General features: G+C 40.7%; 3 protein-coding genes across 3 annotated transcripts; all 3 read left to right on the top strand.

The window, feature by feature from the left end:
• Positions 1 to 3,554: 3,554 nt before the first annotated feature.
• Positions 3,555 to 8,224, top strand: hoxd11a (homeobox D11a). The gene is made up of 2 exons (XM_056435605.1): positions 3,555 to 4,338; positions 4,866 to 8,224. The coding sequence occupies exons 1-2, from the start codon at positions 3,735 to 3,737 to the stop codon at positions 5,099 to 5,101; spliced, it is 840 nt and encodes a 279-aa protein (XP_056291580.1). The 5' UTR covers positions 3,555 to 3,734; the 3' UTR covers positions 5,102 to 8,224.
• A 44-nt stretch (positions 8,225 to 8,268) lies between these two features.
• hoxd10a (homeobox D10a) lies at positions 8,269 to 11,225 on the top strand. The gene is made up of 2 exons (XM_056435589.1): positions 8,269 to 9,815; positions 10,567 to 11,225. The coding sequence occupies exons 1-2, from the start codon at positions 9,080 to 9,082 to the stop codon at positions 10,833 to 10,835; spliced, it is 1,005 nt and encodes a 334-aa protein (XP_056291564.1). The 5' UTR covers positions 8,269 to 9,079; the 3' UTR covers positions 10,836 to 11,225.
• Positions 11,226 to 12,182: 957 nt separating this feature from the next.
• hoxd9a (homeobox D9a) lies at positions 12,183 to 14,428 on the top strand. Its single transcript, XM_056438787.1, has 2 exons — positions 12,183 to 13,363; positions 13,865 to 14,428. The coding sequence occupies exons 1-2, from the start codon at positions 12,793 to 12,795 to the stop codon at positions 14,107 to 14,109; spliced, it is 816 nt and encodes a 271-aa protein (XP_056294762.1). The 5' UTR covers positions 12,183 to 12,792; the 3' UTR covers positions 14,110 to 14,428.
• The last annotated feature ends 73 nt before the right edge of the window (positions 14,429 to 14,501 follow it).

Genomic DNA, 14,501 nt, shown 5'->3' with positions numbered 1-14,501 from the left:
CCTCACTTACCATAAACGGAATACTCTTCACTTTATAAATCGATGATGTCTGCACGGAGAAACGTATTTGTTTCATTTAGGATTGAAACAACCTGCACTCACTTTAAATTACAAGTCATGTCTTCAATCAGCTATCCACGCAGTACATCTTCTCTCAAGCAGCGTCAGCGGTTATATAATATTACATATTTTCAACTCAGCAGAACAAAATACCCGACTGCTTTACAGTTATGCTTTCTGAATAATACACCATATTAGTTGTAAATTCCGTATCAAACAATCCCAAATACTATTTATTTACTAATATATGTGCATTTTCTTCAATATTAGTCATCTTCTTTTGTGTTTTGGTTTAGCATATTACACTTAACGCTGCCATCATTAGACTGCGGACAACACTGCACATTTGCATGGTGCTTATGTTGGTTATTGTCCCTTCATCAATGACATAAACAAAAAGACGCGTGCGCGCGCACACACACACACACACACACACACACACACACACACACACACACACACACACAGACAGATAGGGGGAAATCACCATATAGGACAGAGGGAGGTTAAACCTGGATATTACCAAATGGATCTGGAATAATTCAAATATATGTATCATCATTATTTTTGTTGCACATTACGCACACCAAAAACAGGCTCATATTACGTGCTATATACTTTTAAGGGGTGTGTATGTGTGTATGTGTGTGTGTGTGTGTGTGTGTGTGTGTGTGTGTGTGTGTGTTTCTGGGGGGCGGGGGGGGATATGTGCATATCAAGTTGGGCTATTGTTATTCATCTAAAAACGTCCCTGTAGTTTGATGACAACATTGAAGCCTTCATGTTACAGGTGCTCAAACTTGGTTTGAAGGCATTGATCAAACCAACCACCTCCAGCCAGTATAACACATTACATCAGTGGATGCAATAATGGACCCTCCCATTGCATTATCACGTCACCATCACCGCACCACTGCAACAATACCAGTGCAGGCATATCAAAAGCTAATCAAAGTAAGAGTATCATTGATAGTCGTTTGCAATGAAACTCGAAGATGGTTCTTCCATAGAGCCAGGGATTTTTTCTTCTTCTTCTTTTGTTATTTTATGTTGTAGAGCTGTTGTGGCTGAGTGTGTCATTTATATTATTTTATTGGTGTAATCTTCCTATAATACCGATATAATGTTGCACACAATCTACATTCACACACTCAGACGCTGTAGGCTTGTTGTCCGCTGTCCCAACTCGATGTGTGTCTTTATTTCTCAGCTTAAAATCGTTCCCACAAATGATTCCTTCGCCTATTATTTTTTTATTGCTCAGACTATTTTGAACGGCTACACAATATTTTCTATGCATCCGATACGCAACGTTTTCCTGCATCATTGGTTGTTTTATTGCTTTACAGCGAAATGCAGCCGGACAGCGTCATGCAGCAACATTAGATCATGGGGGCGTCCAAACAAAGTTAAGGTCAAGTTAGTTAGTTAGTTAAGTTAGTTAGTTAGTTAGTTAGGTCGGAAGTTAGTTAGGCTGTGCATTACTTGCCACATTATTAGCAATTATAACATGTACAAATTAGTTAAACTAAAAAGGAACATTTTAAAATGTATATTTGGTAACATTGTAGTCGCAGACACTTTCAGTTGAATTCAAGTTTGGCCCATGGGAACATTTAAATGTGAAAATATTGAGGTGAATATGTGAGGGATTGTTTTTGCGGAGCGCATACTGTCAGGCAAAGAAAATCATACAATATTTTAATCCCAAAGTGCCAAATAATTCGTGAAATAATATCAATAATAATACTAATATAGTAATATTAGTAATACTATCAATACTTATGGATCCAGATTTCAAAATTATTCACAGCAAACAGATAATTGGAAAGAATAAAAGCCACACTATAAAGAAACACTAGCTCACGTGACAAGCAACAGGTTGTGTTAAATATTTTAACATTCCACTGCGGAACTGTTGATGGTTGGTGATGTCTAAAAATGTGTATTTGCAATCTTCGAACTTAAACCTCCGGATAAATTAGTCTAAGAAATGTTTAATTTCCATCCTACATTAAAATATATATATAAATTAATACGAACTTGGTTTGGCTTACATGGCGTTAACTGCCTGAAGGCTTTCAATGTGAAGTGTGGTAAAGGTTGAAAACCAGAGCACCGGACCACAGGGCTGATTTTACCCCCAATAACAATAAACCCAGTTGCCTTAGGGCTCTTTCCACGTTGCGCGTGACCTTCAGGCTTCAAGTACTGAACAGTCTAATTGTCCTCACTACAATACTGGCCTTCAATACAGCTGCGTGCATATCTGCACAATGTGCATGGTACTTCAGTGTTCAATAGGTCCATCATGTGGACCTGGAAAAACTATGAAGAACTTGATTGTCTTTCAATATTTGTTCTATACTCTTTGCTATTTTCTTGTGTGAAAATAAAACCATACTTACAAACGCAAACCCCAAATATGAACGGAGGCTAGAAGACGCGTATATCCGTTCACCAGTGTTTGGAACGATGTGGATCTCCGAGGAGAGGGGCCTAAACTCTGCAGGCATGGCTGCCTTCGTGCAAAAAAATGATGTGGGTGCAGAGGCTTGTTGCTCAATGCTTGGTGGACATCACCTATAGACCACAGACGGTCAAAGCCAGTTGTTTTGGAGTTGGCCATGCCGAATGTGCTCTGTGATTCATGCTCGCAGTTATATATGCGTATGTTTTTGTGGCATCCAGAATCCGCTTCCCCGCAGTGTGCAGTAGCGTGGGGACGTTTACGCTGTTTTTTCGCCCTCGTTATCTGCAATTTTTTTTAAATAAAGCTGCACAAATGAAAAAGCAAGCAGCATATGTATACGGGTTCACCATTGTGAGAATAACAGTTCGCAGTTGAGTCACTCGTGTTTGTTTGCATGCTCCGCAGTGGAATGGATACAAGAATGTAAAAGTCCTTTTGTGGTCTCGTTATTTCTTTTGTGGTCCCATGCTGCAGGCCAAGACAATTGTATCTGACAATGACTTCAAATATGTCCCTGTTGTGTATCTAACTGTCTTCCAACCATTGTGGTACGCAGTGATTATACGCAATGGACCCTCACATGTATTTGCATAACACGTGACTTAATGAGTGCTTGTGAAACACAAAGACTTGTGGTCTCACTGTGCAGCGAAAGTGCGTGCACCGTGTCCTTGGTGCCATTTTCCTCCTCCAGCTAAAATGCCGCGCTGAACTTCAACATTTCCAACCTAACTGTTGCTATAAACACACGTTGTGTACTCCAAAGTGCGCATATTTGAACGCGTGCGAAGGTTATTACATGTCATTACACAATGACGATGGAGCCGTAAAGCTTTCAATTAAATATTCCAGCAGTGGTTCACAAATTAATTTTTCCTAGAGCTATAGGGCAAGAAGGCTGGAGAGGAGTTGCCTCATGCAGCCAGGCAGCCAATAGACTCTCTTGCATCCGCTCACATGAGTTTCTCCGGTCAGTTTTTAATGACTGATATTGATGTATGGTAATTCCTTAGCTGGATCACATGACACAATTACCTCAAGAATCGATCAAGATGTATTGCAGGTCTGCCTACGTTTCCGATTTTTTCTCCCTAGCGGGGTCTTTCCACGCGCCTGTGGTGTTATAGATGGACAAAGTTGAACACAGCCGAGCTGCCAATTCCTCTCCTCTGTTGCAAAGAGGAAACGAGGAAGAAGAGATATGACGGAATACGATGAACGCGGCTGTGGGTCCAACATGTATTTACCGAGCTGTACTTATTACGTTTCGACGCCAGATTTTACATCAGTCTCCTCCTTTTTACCACAGACTACTTCGTGTCAGATTAATTTCCCCTATTCCCCCAACATAGCCCAAATCCAACCTGTCCGAGAAATCGCGTTCAGGGATTATGGACTGGACCATCCCAGCAAATGGCACTACAGGGGCAATTACGGGTCTTACTACTCGGACGAGGTAATGCACCGGGACTTGATCCAGTCCTCCAGCAGCAGGGCGGATGTGATATTCAAAAACGAGTCTTTGTACGGCCACCACCGCGGGGCGAGCTCGCCGTGCAATTTCTTCAACGGTGCCGGCCGAAATGGGGTTCTGCCCCAAGTCTTCGACCAGTTCTTGGACAACCCTAACTCGGACAAGCCCAACGCGGAGCCCCCCAAACAAAAGACAGACTCTGCTGCTCCCACAGATGCTGCGAATAACAATCAGGCTTTAACCAAACTCGAGCAGGACAAAGCTGACCCGAGCGGGAGCGCCGACGAGGACTCATCCTCCAACTGCGGCGACAAGAGCAGCAGCCAACAGAGTGAGTATTCCCCTCTTTGTCCTGGACGTGAGGTGTCCACGTTAAGCAGTATACTGAGTGAACTGCAGTGTGTCAACCACCGAGACCGTCCGGGGTTATGTGACTCTTTATAAGCATGCAAACGCGTTTATATCCCTATAATATTTGGTTTAGGGTTGTAAAGGTATTTACAATGGGAAACGTTAAGTAAACCCTATAAAGGTTGCCTTGTGTCTGATACCAAGCCATGTGTGGCTGCAAGGGATTTGTAGTGACACAATCAATAATATGTTTTTATTAAAGTTTATTTAATTGGTTTATAGTTAATGTTATGCAGGTATTACAACACTTTTAGGGAATGCAGTCTACCTGCATATTGCCCTATGCAGTTCAGTTCATTTAAATGGAAAACCCGCTGTTTTTCTTTCTCTCGTTGTGTGTGCCGTTGTGAAGAAATTAATAATTATCTAAATAAATGTGACCTACATTATTGTCTTAATTGTAGAACTCGAGCTTCAATGTGTTTCTCGTTGTCTTCTGCTGTGCAGCTTCATCAACCAAATCCAGGAAGAAGAGGTGTCCTTACACCAAATACCAGATCCGAGAACTTGAACGAGAGTTTTTCTTCAACGTGTACATTAACAAAGAGAAGCGGCTTCAGCTGTCCAGGATGTTAAACTTGTCCGATCGGCAGGTGAAGATCTGGTTTCAGAACCGGAGGATGAAAGAGAAGAAGCTGAACCGCGACCGGCTCCAGTATTTCACTGGGAATCCTTTATTCTGATACCTGACATAGTTGTACACACACCGACACACACACACACACACACACACACACACACACACACACACACACACACACACACACACACACACACACACACACACACACACACACACACACACACACACACACAGTACAATAGGAGCGATACACACGTGTTTTAAAGACTGGTCCCTTCGGCCTATTTGAATCTTCATATATAATCTTTTTTTAAACATAAATCTAGCATTTTCAATACAAACAGGATGCCATATTTTCTTGATTCCTGCATTATTTATTTGTGTTCATATATTTTCGTGCTTTTGGCAACCAAAATCCCAACAAAGTGCGTGCTGTGCTTTTCATATTATTTATATCAAATATATAGGCTTCTCTCGTGTGTAATGTTCCTTTTATAAGACGCATGTAATGCACGTTGTGGTGTGAAATAAAGTAGACACGACACATGTTGTATCATATCACGAAACTTGCCACATGAACTTAACCAAGTCCAAATACATAACAACATGAGCAAAGGAAGATTTTTCTTAAGATACATCAGAGGATAAATATGGCGCTTGCAGGCCTGTATGCCCCGTTATTTCCTCTACTTTCAAACACTAGATTGTTTACTAAACCTTGAACCGTCTAGACAGTATAATAAACGCAGCTGTAAATGTCTAAATAGGGGGCTATTGGACTTTGCTGTCCCAACCCCCAGGCAACATGAGCTCTGATGCTCCTTCCTGTCTCACATGTTTAGAGAATTCAAGAGATGTCTGCCCATCCCGTCCATATTTCGCTCATTTTGACATATAAGCACTTGTGATGTAGCTGGGATAAAAATGGAGGTTATTCTAAAAAGGAGCACCATAAGAAAGGTTGAGTAATATTTTTATTCATCTGATTTTCTATGATTCTCAATAGGCGAAATGTGGCTTATACGCCTCTAAAATTGCTGCAGAGGTGAAAGATTTGTAATTGTTGGAAAAAAACGCGTTTCCTTGTGGACTAAATGCGGGTGAAACGTGTCCTTCTTTGTGCAGTTCCACTTGATCCCATGCTGCTTTACCTCAGCAGTGCATTGTATATCTTTTTTTTTTTTTTTTAATCAAAGGAACGGAGTAAATAAACGTATTCATTCCACACAAACAGTCACTTTCTTGATCATTCATGTGATTATTTTCGCTTCAATGCACAAACAATCGCAGCCCTTGTTTCAGAAAACCAAAAATAGTTGCTTAATGTTTGTTTTATTTGTGGTTCATCACATCCACGGTTATTTCCCCAAAAGGCTATAGAAAACTGGGGTTTCATTAAGCGTTTAATTGGGTTGTCATCATCTCCTACAGTGAAATTACACTACCAACTGTGTAGATAGTCTCGGTGTATCCACATGAGGGCAGACTTGCAGCTCTGGTTGCAAGTGGAGACGCAGCATTCAGTCAAATATATCTTCTAACCTGCATCAAAATCATTCAGTGGAAAAATAATCCGTTCAACACAAGTTGTGTTTACATTTTAGTTTTAATTCCAACTGCACCCATGTGGCCTGCATTGTTTAGTGTTTTCAACCGATTACAGGCCTGCGTTTTTTATTTGTCCAAAAGCACCTATTGTTGTGTATCAAACCATTTGACAGTACAGGCTATGATTCTCCAACAAAACGAGTCTAGTTAATCTTAATTGATATATATATATATATATATATATATATATAAGTGTGTGTGTGTGTGTACTTGCCATCTAGACACGAATTGCTCAGTTAAACTGAGCACTAAGTGAAATAATATTTAATTATATATATATACATATATATATATATGTATATATATAATTATATATATAACTAGCTTCACTGAGTGCGCAGTTTAACTGAGCAACTTTTGTGTCTTCTAGACGGCAAGCACATGTACAAGTCATGTTCAAGTGTTTGAAAAGATCAAACAAAATGCATATCATTTTTCTCCGTGTCTTTGTCACCTGAAACTCTTAAATACTTTGATCTGTACATGAAGGCCGCACAACCTTTTACATCTTTGCAATGTGTCCCTAACTCCATATTGTGGGGGAATATTGACGTAATGTGCTTCACCTTTCCGGTTGCAGCTGTATAACCGTTATTATATTATCCATTATCTGCGAGTAGCTCTTTGCTTCTGAAAAAATAAAAGTTACCGCTAAAAAAGGACAACGTTTTTGCCTGAACCTATAATAATAATGATGATATAATAACCGGTGTCATTTGTAACTCTCTACCATCAAGATATACGTTTTACTTTGTATATGCTCCGTTATGTTTGAAATATAAGTGGATCTTCTAATATTTGCCTTATTATTTTTACTATTTGTATTATTATTGCTTCTAGTATTATTATTGTTGTTATTACTATAACCCGAGGTGCAATTTGTTTTCCACTTTTACGGTACTTGTGCAGTCTACATTTTGTGGTATATAAATTGTTGATTATACTCAAAGAATAAATTCCATATGAAAGTTTGTTTTTTCAGTCCAGTGTGTCACATGATATGCAAACTAAAGCAACATTATATTTGATTAAAACAAAACAATTGACATTTGTTCTAGTATCTGTTAGGCTAAATTGAAGACGTATAGGATGAATTTATTGCACATGTTCAGTGATTACATTTGGGTTAACGAACCTTTTATTTGTTGTTTGTGAATCCTGTGATGTTGATGATTTGTATAGTCTACAATTTGTTTATTTACCACCAAATGTAAATATCTAAAAGCCTTCAGACGGATCTATACACAACCTCTCAAATGAGTTTTAGGAAGATTTAAAGCTTTTCACATAAATACCAAAGATATCATTATTTCAGGCAGCATTGACTGCTTTGTTCATTTGCAAAAGACCTGTAGGGTCGTGGATATTTGTGGCCTATTTTAAGTCAGTGGATATTTTCAGGTAATTGTTTTATTCCCCCCTGAGTTTAACAGGCACTGTTGAACACATTTGCATTTGACTTCCCTGCAGACGAAAACAATGGAGCCCTGAGTACAATAATCCCCAGGCTGTTCACCACCAGGGGTTTATTTTGAAGATCGATAATATCTGTGAAACACGTCAAAACAATGTGCTCAATAATCTGTGCAAATAATAAAGGACCCATTTACTATCAGTTTTAAGTGAAATTTATTTGAATCGTATCCTTGCAGAGTTATGAGGTTGACCTTCATACATACAGAGCTTCTATCTTATCAATTTAAATGTGTGAATGGTGAAAACATTTTTCCTTCCAGATTCTTTATTTTCAAAATGTTGACCTTACATTTAATAGTTTGGTGCTGTTAAACGGAGACAGGAGAAAAAAAGCGAGAATTCAAAGAAATAATGAACAGCATAATTCAATGTGTGATTGCTGTTATCATTCTGATTGCGATACAACGATATCCAAGACTGTACATTATATATGCCAATACGTGGACTCTGTATATGAATGGTAGATTGAAGGAACACAATATACACTTATAGATGGTTACATTATTTTAGATGTCTACAGTTATCCCCATATATATGCGCCATATAAGCAGTATGTTACACGCACATACTCGTGTCTCTCACACAAAGACGCACACATTTGAAGCAATTGTGGAGTTTCAGTTGTTACACACGATCCGCGTGAAGGTAGACTATTTTTGGATGCATCTCAAAAAGTCTTTTTGTTCTTTCTTTTTCTTAATGCGATTGTTTCAGTTCGGTTGAGCAGCCTATGGATCAGTTTCAAGTCCGTGTTGTAGGTGTCGCTGTTGACCACGTCTGCATCGGCAGTTCCAATGTGTGTGTGTGTGCGTGTGTGCGTGCGTGTGTTTGTGTGAGCAGGGAGAGGAGGCTGCGTCTCAAGGCCATTTTCAAATCTCATTGGTGGGCTTGTCATGTGGTCGGGAGGCATCCTGACTTACGCGGAGATTGTTTTTCCTAGATATGTCATCTTACAAAGGACATCTCTCTCCTCTAAAGATCTTAACCCCCCAAAATGTCATTTACTAGTAGCTCTCCTGCGGCAAATACATTTTTAGTGGACTCTTTAATTGGTGCTTGCCGGTCGGACAGCTTTTACTCCAGCAGCAACATGTATATGCCGTCTACCTCTGAAATGGGAACTTACGGAATGCAAACCTGTGGACTCCTGCCGTCTTTCGGCAAAAGAGGGGAGGTCAACCACCAAAATATGGGCATGAATGTCCACTCGTACATACCTCAAATAGATAACTGGACTGATCCGAATAGACCGTGCAGAATACAGCCGTCAAACTGTACATTTTCACAGAGCATAAAGGAGGAAAGTAACTGCTGCATGTACTCCGATAAGAGAGTACACAAAGTCAGCTCCACAGAGCTCCCTGCATATTCTAACGTTATTTCCGAATCGTGTCCGGTCGACGGTCCCGAGATCCCGGTTCCGGGCTATTTCAGACTGAGTCAAACTTATGCGAATGGGAAACATCAGGAAAGCTTCTGCCACGAGCCGCCGAGTCCAAACCAAACACTGACGCAGCTCAGCCGGGTCACCCCAAAACCGCAGCCCTCATCGGCGCCTTCAAATGTCGCGGAGGTGGAAAAGAAAAGCGAGGACGTCCCACAAACCCACGAGACCTCAAGGACACCGGTCCCGGTAGAAAGCCCGGATCTCAAGTCCAGCTCCGGGGAGAAAAAGTGCAATCTGGACGGCTCTGTGTCCAGCCCGGTGCTGCAGCAGAAGGAAGGGAAAGGTGGGTTGGCTATACATGAAAGCGTTTATCTTGTGTCGCTGCAGTGCTGAGAAGGCTCCAGCACCATAAAACCAAGTATAAAACACAAACAACCCTAAAGTCGTAATGTTTAATGACAGTCTTTCTCAGGTTGCAGTAATGGGCAGCAGAGAGTGGTTTTACCATGCAGCATGTGCTCCTCTTTTTCAGATATTTAAATTAAAATAGGGTGCATCTAAAAAAATCATTTGACTTTGTTGTCTTATATATTTGGGCATATTGCAGGGGTTTCAGAAGCTGAAATAGTTGCCTTATCGTGGCATAAATTGAACATTAAATCACTCCAGGAGCTTCTAAAATTGGTGCATTTTGCAGCAGCGTAATTTAGGATATTTGAGAGTCTGTGTCTTTAAAACATGACACAATTTGTTAGATATTTCATTTAAAGTTGATCATATTAACAATCTAATCAAACTTGTTAATACATTTACAACTTTTATACCATTAATAGTGTTTCATCATATGTCAAGCTGTGTAAATATGTGTTTCTGTGCGTGATTTGATCAGTTGGGGGTTTCATTTTATTTCTATTTTATTAGTGGTGTCTCGTAGCCTACGTGACTAATAACGTGCCCTGCGTGTTATTTATTCTGGGAAAACATTTATAATATGTGTTATTTCCCAGAGGTAAAATCCAACGCAGCAGGTGAGGTTGTCCAAGCTGGATCTCTGAACTACTGAATGATGTCAATGGTTTGCATCTTTTTTACAGTCTGCGACCCACCGAGAAGCAACTGGTTAACGGCCAAAAGTGGGAGAAAGAAAAGATGTCCCTACACAAAGCACCAGACCTTGGAGTTGGAAAAGGAGTTTCTCTTCAATATGTATCTGACCCGAGAGCGCCGCCTAGAGATCAGCAGGGGCGTCAACCTGACCGACAGGCAGGTCAAGATCTGGTTCCAGAACCGCAGGATGAAACTGAAGAAAATGAACAGAGAAAACCGCATCCGTGAACTCACCTCGAATCTCACCTTTTCGTGAGCGTGCATGTGTCCGTGGGTAGCTGTCTTGTATTTCCTCTCATATTCAGTTTGATGCTTTAGTGGCAGCAGACGTGCGTCTTCAATTTCAACGAAACTGTGACCAGACAATTTGTCGAGTATTTGTTTTGTTTCATCGCAGGGTACTTTTTGGTCTTAAATTATTGGAGAAGTGTATGTCTTCCCTTTAGCCAGTAGACGTGAATGTTCTATTGCGTTGAGTTCTTATTTTCAGTCATGGAAGCACATTTATTGTCGTTATAGTGCAACATTTGTTTTACAGTCATTGCCATTTGCTCAACAGTGAAATGTTTCTATGGCAGAAAACAATGTCAATCTGTGAATTGTTTGCATGTGTGTGCATGTATATTGCAATAAATTGTCAAATAACCATGTTTTGTGTTTGTTTATGCTTTCTAAATGTGATAAAGTATCTCGTCTACTATTATTTCCGGTGCATTGCTATTCACTGTCGAAATGCGGCATTGTTGAGACTTTTTGCTGTAAACTGCTTAAAGAAGAAAGACAAACAAATTAGACTTAAACGAGCCTGTTACACTTTGATGCAAAAAAACAATGTGTTCCAATAATGCTTCAAAAACGTTTCTCATTTGACTTTTAAATTACTGCAGCTAAAATGAACCGACCAGCTTGAATTCAAATATTTAGTTCGTGTGCTGCCAGTTTTAATACATGCGGTTTTCAGTTGTTGCTCTACAATAGTTTGCACACTATTACATGTTTTTACAGACATTCTAGCTCCTCGAAGACACACTGACAATTAGAGACTGATATTTGGAAAATTTGGAACGAACAAAAAAATCTAAATGTCTTAACCTTTCTGCAGCAGAGGGATGCAAAGAGGCGAGTAGTGAAATAAACGCGGTGTTTTTATTCTTAGATCAGATTGTGACTATAGCAGCTTAAGGAGGTTGTGTTAGAGTCCAGCAGAACTATCGGCTCTTCCTTCATCCTGAGCCACACAGGCCCCGTTGGATTTATTTTCATTACACAGAATAACTTTTAATTATAGAGAATAACGTTTCATTGTACATAATAACTTCCTATTTTAGGATTGTCGGTGATGAAATGACATGCCACTGTCAGTGTGATCCAGTCTGCGCATGTGACCTAGATCTTGAACACATTTGAAGGTCAAACAACTCTTATTTTAAGAGAAGCTCAAACATTAATTTACCAAAAAAAAGGAGAAAAGTAAACTATATTTTAAATGATCTCACACCTTCCAGACAGCAACACACAGACGGACTTCAAGTCTGTTTTTCGGTTTCTTTTATTGACGGCATGGATAATCACACGCACCTCATAAAACATTTATAGATGCATAAAGACATTATTGCCCTCCTTTGAATGAATACAATATTTTCACAACTGCCGTTTCCGGTTTACCATTTAAAATTCAAGCTAACCGAGAAACATGTTTAGTCGCCGTATAATAACCTAGAATACACCGCATTGTGAACGGAAGTGGCTTCTGTTATTTTACAACATGTTATTACATCTATTTTACGAGGACTCCGTAAGTCTATAAAGCATTTTACAAGCATTGGGTGTATCGGGATGATATTAGGAGAGTTTTCTCCAACATTCAGAGAGATTCTTCCAACGTTAAGACGGCGTGTATGAATGTGTCTGATTCCCCTTTTCTAGCTCTATGTATTGTTGAAGCGTCCTGCAGCCACCTCACATGAAAACATAAAAAATAAAAAATGAATAAACCATTGTATTCATTTCAGCGATTTTTTCGCCCAGTCACATCTAAAGGGTCTAAATTATATCTGACCGAAGAAAGAGAGCCATGGCAGGATTGATTTACTCGCTGTATTGGTAAATATGACCACGTGATCCATGTAACCAATCCCTGTTGGTGCAGGCCAGCAAAAATACTATGATTGTTCATAGAGGGACGCTTCCCGTAACAGTTCAACCCATATTATATGAGTAGGAAGAGATCAAAAATGTCTTCCAGTGGCACTCTCAGTAACTGCTATGTGGACGCTATCATGGGGCAGGAGCCGGAGGATGCGTACGGGGCTCGCTTTATTCAGGCTCCGCACACGGTGACCCCGAGGCCGCCAGGTGCTGGGGACAACGCCGACTTCTCCTCTTGCCATTTTGCACCAAAGTCGGCCGTTTTCTCCTCGTCTTGGTCCTCGGTTCACCCGCAGGGGATTTATCATCCGTACATGCACCACCACCACCACCACCAGGCTCACCTCCCCGCCTCGGACGGCAGATATGTGGGCATCCGCTCCTGGATGGACCCCATCTCCAACCACGTTTCGTTCGCCGGATTTCACTCCAGCGGCCGCTCGTACGGAACAAAGCCGGAGGTCTCGCCACCGAAAGCGACAGAGTGCGACGCGCTGGAGGCAGCGGCTCGGCCGATGGCCGGGGAATTCGCGTGTGGAGTATCGGATTGTCAGGAAAAAGCGACCACGGAGCACAGTGGAAGTGAACTTTCGATCCACAGCGAGCCCAGAGAGGAGAAACAACAACTGGACCCAAGTAAGTGAACGGAATAGCCAAACCTGATTTACAACCTTAAGAACTGTACGAGCTGGCTGTGAACAACTGGAGGTTTTACTAACCTATAAAAGTGTCTCGTCGGCTACTATTGCTCGGCTCGGGAAGGGCAGAAACCCGCCCTGCGCCGGTTATTACACAGGAGCCTGCAGTTGTTCATAAGGACACCTCACATAGAAACACGCTGCTCTTTTTGGTTGAGACCTGAGATGGACTTCATGGAAAGATCTGGATGTTATTTTGTTTCCATGTAATAACAGAAAACATGGCCCTAAATCACAAAATGTGTGCATATGTTTATCACATTAAACAATCTGTCATTTGTCTTTTGAATTCATATACACCGTTTCCTGAAGCTCCATCTGATAATAATAATAATAATAATTATATCAAAATAGTAATAATAATAATACGAATATAGTGACGTTTAAAACGATAAACGTCCTCATCACGTGTCTTTTACTTGTATATCTGTTTTTTCAGACAACCCCGCAGCAAACTGGATTCACGCACGCTCCACGAGAAAGAAGCGATGCCCGTACACGAAATATCAGACTTTAGAGCTGGAGAAGGAGTTCCTCTTCAACATGTATCTGACCAGAGACCGACGCTTTGAAGTGGCCCGCATACTCACTTTAACCGAGAGACAAGTGAAGATCTGGTTCCAGAACCGGAGGATGAAAATGAAGAAGATGAACAGGGAGAGGAGCGGCAGAGAGCTGCTCTGAAATCACTGCCCTTTGACACATTTGTATACCAAGGAAGCCATCTGAACAATTACATTGATTTTGGTAGGAGCATCGGTAGCGATTTTATTAGACCTCTAGAGTAATATTGCGTGCTGACCTCGACATCGCAAATGCAGGAATGTGTCTCTGTGACATTCAGACTGGACACACACTGATTCATCTGATATTTTCAGTTTTTCATTTCACTCAACCGCAATAGCAGGTTTGTCAGATGTGTTGAGCCTCCCTTAAGAACCGTGTTTATGTGTAATGCTTATTGCTAAGAATTTGGAGTTGTATATAAAACATTTTCACAGCTGCACGACTGCTGTCTGTTGTCGGTACACACACACACACACACACACACACACACACACACACACACACACACA

This window comes from Pseudoliparis swirei, chromosome 2 (assembly GCF_029220125.1).
Source record: "Pseudoliparis swirei isolate HS2019 ecotype Mariana Trench chromosome 2, NWPU_hadal_v1, whole genome shotgun sequence".
Lineage (NCBI taxonomy): Eukaryota > Metazoa > Chordata > Actinopteri > Perciformes > Liparidae > Pseudoliparis > Pseudoliparis swirei.
The sequence above is the reverse complement of the archived record's forward strand: the minus strand, read 5'-3'. Positions and strand labels throughout refer to the sequence as shown.

Coding starts and splice junctions, on each gene's coding strand:
- hoxd9a (XM_056438787.1), top strand. CDS start 12,793: ATGAGTAGGAAGAGATCAAAAATGTCTTCCAGTGGCACTCTCAGTAAC. Junction 13,364..13,864: donor GAAACAACAACTGGACCCAA/GTAAGTGAACGG, acceptor CTGTTTTTTCAG/ACAACCCCGCAGCAAACTGG.
- hoxd10a (XM_056435589.1), top strand. CDS start 9,080: ATGTCATTTACTAGTAGCTCTCCTGCGGCAAATACATTTTTAGTGGAC. Junction 9,816..10,566: donor GCAGCAGAAGGAAGGGAAAG/GTGGGTTGGCTA, acceptor TCTTTTTTACAG/TCTGCGACCCACCGAGAAGC.
- hoxd11a (XM_056435605.1), top strand. CDS start 3,735: ATGACGGAATACGATGAACGCGGCTGTGGGTCCAACATGTATTTACCG. Junction 4,339..4,865: donor CAAGAGCAGCAGCCAACAGA/GTGAGTATTCCC, acceptor TCTGCTGTGCAG/CTTCATCAACCAAATCCAGG.